This window comes from Panthera leo, chromosome A1 (assembly GCF_018350215.1).
Source record: "Panthera leo isolate Ple1 chromosome A1, P.leo_Ple1_pat1.1, whole genome shotgun sequence".
Lineage (NCBI taxonomy): Eukaryota > Metazoa > Chordata > Mammalia > Carnivora > Felidae > Panthera > Panthera leo.
The window spans coordinates 85,509,004-85,516,699 of NC_056679.1; the positions used below are offsets into that span (position 1 = coordinate 85,509,004).

Here is a 7,696-nt window from a genome sequence, read left to right on the forward strand (position 1 = left end):
CTCATGAACAGCTAACTTCACTGTTAGAGTCCATACACTGAGCACAGACTCACAGGTCTTTCAAAAGAACAGTTGTGCCAATCTTAATGTAGAAGTGTATTCCACAGTTCATCTCAGGACTTATTTTATTTTGTTTTTATTATCATCCTTCCACAAAGAAAAAGATAATTTCTATAGTAAGGGCACTTCCAAAGTTAAGTTGCAAAGACCAACCATGAACTTATATTTTGTTTATTATGTCAGGTGGAAGTGTCAACATTATGGATCACAGAAACAAGACCAGAGTCATGGAGTTTATTCTTCTGGGGTTTCAGAATGAAAAGGAAGTAGAAATTCTTCTTTTTTCTGCATTCTTGCTCATGTACATGACATCTATGATTGGCAACACCATGATCATCCTTTTGGTGTGTGGTGACTACCATCTGCATTCACCCATGTATTTCTTTGTAGCCAATCTTTCCTTCCTTGAAGTTGCCATCACCTCCACAGTGGTGCCTAAGATGCTGGCAAACATATTTTCCCTCACCAAGGCAATATCCTTCATAGGATGTCTCACACAGTCTTTCTTCTACTTCTTCTTGGGATCCACGGAATCCTTCATCCTGGTCGTCATGTCATTTGATCGATACATTGCCATCTGCAACCCATTGAGGTATGCCATCATCATGAACAAACAGACATGCATATTGTTGCTTCTGGGATCCTATTTAGGTGCATTTTTGTCAATTTTAGCACCATCAATCTTAACTGCTCCTCTGCCCTTTTGTGGACCAAATATTATCAATCACTTCTTTTGTGACAGTGGCCCTGTGCTAAAGCTGGTCTGTGCAGATACTGCTCTGGCTGAGCTGGCTGACTTTATCTCCTCTGCTGTGTTGCTCTTGGGCTCCTTGCTCTTCACAGGAGTGTCTTACATGTACATTATTATTACTATCCTTAGAATTCCTTCTGTCCAGGGACGGCAGAAAGCTTTCTCCACTTGTGTTTCACACATCACTGTTGTGACACTTTATTATGGAAGCTCCATCTTTATTTACGTCCGCCCAAAAAAGGGTGATGTGATGGATCTTAACAAATTTGCCACAGTGCTGAACACCATTGTAACGCCGATGTTGAACCCTTTCATCTATAGTCTTCGAAATGAGAAAGTCAAAGAATCCCTGAGAGATGCTTTCAATAAATATGTAGGCATGTTAACAAATTCAAGGTCTTTAAAACCACAAAAATAATATCTACAACAAAGATATCTTCATGTCTGGCAATAAAATGATTTTGTAATATAACTGAAAGTTAATATGCTTGCATAAGGAAAACATTTAGGAGAACATATATCACTTCCTGATTTTTGTCCAGGTTTACTTAACAGTAAGTCACATAGATCTAAAATTATATACATGCATTCATAATACATACAAACATACTGATAGATAGATATAAATACATCAGTAATTATTATTCCCATTTTTTCTGTGCCTCCAGTGTTTTAAAAATCAAAATTTCATACAGTCTAGGGATTTTTAATTCAAACAAAGCCAGTATTAGGTGTTTCTTCTTTAAGTATTTTCTTAATTTACAACAGTTTTCAAATATTAACTTATATTTCACATTTGATTCATATGGATTGTTTTTAGAAGAAAATATTAAACATGATCTGACTTCAACTTTGAAATGTTGCATATATTGTCCCTTTGTTACTTAAATTTGGATTTTAATTGTGGACTGATCTACTCATGACTCCATGTCCTTAGCATTTGTACTCAAATTCTATGCCATAGAATATAAGGATATATCTACCTGTGGCAAAGGAATTTATCAGAACTTACAGGCCTCTGCTAATTATGCAGACAACTGATAGGTAAGTAGCAGAAATTTATCACAATGGCCTATTTACAATATTTTTTTCAGAATAGTAGGAAATTACTTCAGATACTGAACTTTGAAAATAAAAATTTTTATAATAAGAGGTTTTATTAAAAACTAATACTAATAATGACCTTGGAATTGCAACATAACTTAGATTGCATCACTTTTTCACTGTTTGAAAGGACAGTAAAAATATCTTAATTAGGTATAAGTGAGAAAATAACTCTAAAGTAAGTACTTAGACTAACATGATCTATGATCCATCATTGTTACTGTGAATTATATATTTCACAAAAACTGAACTCTCTCCATAACCAGCACGTAATTTCAATCCACAGATCACAGAGGTACTCTTCTCATATACAACAAAATTTTCTGACCATTAAATACTCTGTAAATGTTTCAAGCATGGCTTTAGCCTTGCTTACAGTAAACAGATATAAAAAACTACAATTTGATTTGTCAATTATTCCCAGATTCCTTCCTGTCTTTTCTGATTCCTAGCTGTTAACTTCTTATACTCTCCACCTCTCTGACTTTAAAATTCTTACTCTAGGGGCACCTGGGTGGAGCAGTCGGTTAAGCGTCCAACTTCAGCCAGGTCAGGATCTCGCGGTCTGTGAGTTCGAGCCCCGCGTCAGGCTCTGGGCTGATGGCTCGGAGCCTGGAGCCTGTTTCCCATTCTGTGTCTCCCTCTCTCTCTGCCCCGCCCCGTTCATGCTCTGTCTCTCTCTATCCCAAAAATAAAAAAAAAAAAAAAAAAAAAAAAAAAGTTGGAAAAAAAATAAAATTCTTACTCTTTTAGAAAAGAAAAAAAACACTATTAATAATTGTGCTCATCTATTCTCAGTTAGTACCCCCATGTCCTAGCAAGACTTCTATGGCGTGCCTGGATGGAGACCATTCATGGTGTTGAAACCATTATGGGCCAACAGAAAGAAAATTAGAATTTTCACTCATAGAATGCCTTTGAAGTTATTATTATTTTACTTTACTGTATTGTCATCAATAAAACCTAGAAATATAATTAGTGACTGTATGAAAGGGAGCATAACATTTCTGAAGAAAAAATATAAAATCAGCTGAGTAATCACAAGGGGTGACAATAAGATTCCTAGCAACAGATCACTTTTTCCATCATAAGCCTCGTATAAGGCAGACTTCTTCACATTCCCTGGATATTACAGCTCCTGGGACCTCCTACACTAAATGATATTGAACATGGATCACCCTCACTCTTGCAATTGGATGGCAAATTTTATTTCCTAAAAGACTGAGTTTTCAGAATAAGACATTAATGGTGACTGTTTTATTCATTTGTGTTCCATCCCTGGCTAAATAAATTTCAATTAGTGTGTTTCAGTAAGTTACAACTGAAGCACTATACTTTTATAATAAGTCATGTTCATTTGAATCTGTAAATATATCTTCTAATTATATACTTTCGCATTACTCATATTGTATGTGACAGCGCTCTGGGAGGAATTTACAAATTTCCAGAAGTTAATAAAAGTTGATTCATATGTTTCTATTTCCCCCAATAAACTAAAACATGAGAAAGTAAAATCATTCATAGAACTCCTTCAAGTTTTAAGATGAGTTCAACCATTTGTCAAAAAAATAACAATTTTTGTGTCTAATATCTTACAAGTATTAGAAATTTTGTATTCAAACCACTAATGCGAAGATGAAGAAAATGAAGCGAAGGAAGTTATGTATTATTGACCGTCACAAAACAGTAAGAGCAAGAGTTTAAAGGAATTCAGAATTTTAGTCATTGTTTCATTTAATATGTATTTCTAGTTCTGTTATATGCAAAGATAATTCATAGATACCAATGAATCACAGTAAAGAAAGAAATATAGGTAAATGTTCAAAATGACAAAAGGGATAGTGATGAATAAACAATTAATGACAATAGAATTTCATAAATGATCTCTTTTTTTGACCAATATAATTACAACATATTATTTACATGTATATTCATTTAGAAAGGTTTCTATAAATATTTACACATATATTTTAATGTAAATATGGATTATACGTGCTTTTATTCATGGTAAAATGAATAAAATCTATACATGCTTTTATTCATGGTAAAATATACATAAAACTTTTTTTTTCCTCTTGAGTGCACAATTCAGTGGCATTAAGCACATTCACACTGCTGTGCAACCATAATCACTGTCCATCTCCAGAGCTTAGTCATCCTAAACTCTACTCATTAAAATAAGAGCATAAAAGTTAGTACGTAGGTCTGGGCTTGCTACATGATATGTGATCAATAAATATTAAAATTTTTTTCTGATGTAACTCAAATGCTAGAGAAATACTATTATCCATTCTCATTCTACCTGTATCCTGTACCAGTCATCAAGTGAAATTATTAGTACTTTTCACACTTCAGAATGTCAAGTGTTGATGCCACTACCCTACCTACAGGGATAGGATATTGGTTGCCACCTGGGTGGTGAGTAATCCAATTTCAAAATGTTATTTTAAGGATATGATTTCCAATAACACTTTATAGAAAGGGAGATTCATCCAAGAGAGGACTCTTGGAATCACTAGAAAACATGTATTCCAGGTTACCCCATCAGTGACAGAAGGTAGTTGGTATACCAACTCCTATCAGTCATTGATGAAGAACTGGACACAAAATATATTAGATCTTTGGCACATCTAGTCTGCTACATAACAGGGTTTAATAGGCCAGTAACAGCACTCTGGATTGAAATACAAACATTTCAGTGAAAGTGAGCTCATATACACTGAAGTGTTAAAAAATAGGGGATATAAGTGTTTCTTCAATGGTGTCTATTTCCTATAACCATGTGTTGAACAAGTAGTTTACAAATATAACAAAAAAAACACCTATTTTTTTATTTGTACTCTCTGAATCATCCAAAGAAACATCAATTATCACTTAATTATCACTTAGATCTAATTACTCAGAGAATGGGAAAAGATAAAATGCTTCTTCATCTCATTATATTAAGCTAATATACTCTTATATTCAAAACCAAATACAAATAGTTTGATAAGAGAATATTACAGACTAATTGTTCTCATAAAAACGGAGGCAAACATTATAGGGAAATTCACAAAATTAAAAACTAAATCAGGTGAAGAGATCATACATGTAATCTAGATGGCAATATAGAATAAATGTGATTTGGCTTAATGTTTAATTAATACAGGATGTAACTCATTACTTTAACATGAAGGGAAGAAATAAAACCATTATCTCAAAAGAGGAAAAATCAACCAGTATGTGTGTTTAAAATAACTTAAAAAGGACATTTCCCAGTTTGTTACATTCAATGATTCAATGAGGAACACAAATAAAAACCCACGATTTCCATTCATATATCTTCTTCCTGCGACCAGCAAGCTTTCCTGGGCTGCCTATGGCAATGGTAGAAGGAAAAAAAACAAGCAAGGTCACTGGCCCAGGTGCTTTTCAACACTGATTTCATCATGTTCACTGACTTCCAATTGACCTAGATGGATGGAAATAGGATGGATGTTAATGCAGTCTACCACTGGTAGGTAAATCAATATTAGTCCTTGTGAAATGCAAGGAATCAACTTCCTAAACATAGGGACCATTACAAATAAAAAAATAAAATAAATTATGATGACAGGACAACTGCAGGGCTACATAATATAGACAGCAACCAAAATTGCCTCTTACTTATTTATTTATTGCGTTCAGATACTTGACACTAATCTTTCCTCAGAGTACCTCAACCCAATAATGGTAATTTATAGATTAAAATTATTCAGTGCTCATCAATTATGTTGTGTTTACCATAAATGAGAAGTTCTAATCATCGTTAGGCCATTATGTTTTAGCCACTCAACCCTCTTTGGCAATTGGTTTATATTCCTTTTATCCCACATGCCATGTTCTTAATTATTCTATTTATGACATATGGAGCATATTTTGCTTTTTGTAAAACATTAGCGAAGCATTAAAAAGACTAAAACACAGGGACATCTGGGTGGCTCAGTTGTTTGAGCAACCAACATCAGCTCAGGTCATGATCTCACCATTTGTGGGTTTAAGCCCTCGTCAGGCCCTGTGCTGACAGCTTGGAGCCTGGAGCCTGCTTCAGATTCTGTGTCTCCCTCTCTCTCTCTCTCTCTCTCTGCCCCTCCCCTGCTTGTGCTCTCTCTCTCAAAAATAAATAAATAAATAAATAAATAAATAAATAAAGGAAAAAAAGGAGTAAACCACAAATTATCATCATCAAAAAAAAAAAACAAAAAAAATATCAACATCAGTCTTTTTTTAAGTGATATTACTAAAGATTCTACAGATATTAAAAAGTTAATATGGAAAGGCATAAAGACATTTAAGTCAATAAAACCATCAACTAAGATAAATTGGAAGAAGAGTTAAGATTGTGGCATAGTAAGGGGATCCTGGGTTTGTGTCATCCCTCAAACACAGCTAGATAAACATCAAACCATTTTTAACACCTAGGAAATCAACCTTAGGATTAAAAGAACAGTATGAAAATTTAAAGGATAGAATGTGTCAGATGCCAAGGGGTGAATTGGGGGAGAGAAGACCTGTAGTCCACCAGGAGGTGGCAGTCATTTTTACAAAGAGCAGAAAGACAGAGAGAGAGAGAGAGAGAGAGAGAGCGAGAGAGAGAGCAGTACATCAGGTTTTCCCATGAAAACACTCTTTCTGAAAGCAGCTAGAGAGAAAGAGTGAAACACACAAGGGAAAACTCTTCCCTAAAACCATTGATGGGAGAAAAAGGAGAGGGTTTCAATACTGCCAGATCTTTATAAACAGCAGACCACAGGGTCTGAAGTTTTAGAGGTCAGCCCCTGGCTGTGCTCCAGCAGGATGGAACCCTGGGAGCAGGCAATGTGGTCTGAAGATCCCCTGGATCACAATGGGATAAGTGGTTTCCCTTCTTGGAGTACATTTGGTAAAGGTGATACACCCTTAATATGGGCAAAAGACCCAGTAGGCACCATCAACTTGACACATTTACCCATATAGCAACAAAGACTCGGGCTGAGGACAGCAAGCCCTGGTGCTTGCTATTTTTGGGGATTTACCATGAACACTGAGCCACTGCAACTGCCCCATCGTATGACAGCTTCCTGGGACAAACCAGCACTAGCCACAGCACAGTGACACCTTCCCAAATAAGATCACTGTGGGTCCTTGCTGAGGGGGTCTCTGAAGTGTGGGGCTTTGAAACACAACCATTCCTGAAATAAAACTCTAGATAGAGGTGCTGCCTGATAGTTGAACAGCTCAGACACAGACAGGCTAATTCAGGGAGCTGTTGGAAACAAGATACACAGGAGGGGTGAATGATCATGTGTCTATGAGAGCATAAACTTCCCACTCTTGACACTGGAGAATGGGGCAAAGCCATTTTCACCAGTAGCCCAACACAGCTGGACCTCTGAACTAATCAGTACCACCAAATGGAGAATGGAGCCCTTGCACCAAGTTCTGCCCCACTGTGCCCTCTAGGCCCTAGGGCAAGTTGACCTGAGAATTAGAGCAGCAGACTCTGCCCCCAGAAGACAACACAAATCCCATCCACAAGCATAGTCTATTGACCACGGATTGCTGCAGTTTCAGCTCTAGGGGAAACTGGATCTAGCTTCATTTGGGTTTATTTGTTTGTTTTGTTGTGGTTATTGCTCCTGTTTCTGTTTTTGTTGTTCTTGTTGTTTTTCTTTTGTTTCTTGAATACAGAAAAAGCAAAAATTGTGTTTTATTTTTATCTTATTTTATTATCATCTTTATAATTTTTAAGTTGTAAGTTTTCCCTCTTCCTCTATTCTCTAT

General features: G+C 35.8%; 1 protein-coding gene across 1 annotated transcript; it reads left to right on the forward strand.

Moving 5' to 3' along the window:
* The first annotated feature begins 260 nt into the window (after positions 1-260).
* Positions 261-1,229, forward strand: LOC122229657 (olfactory receptor 6M1-like). Its single transcript, XM_042955006.1, has one exon. It carries the CDS (start codon positions 261-263, stop codon positions 1,227-1,229), a length of 969 nt encoding a protein of 322 aa, XP_042810940.1.
* The last annotated feature ends 6,467 nt before the right edge of the window (positions 1,230-7,696 follow it).

What these genes read in the sequence shown, in the direction of transcription:
- LOC122229657 (XM_042955006.1), top strand. Translation starts at nt 261, where the DNA reads ATGGATCACAGAAACAAGACCAGAGTCATGGAGTTTATTCTTCTGGGG.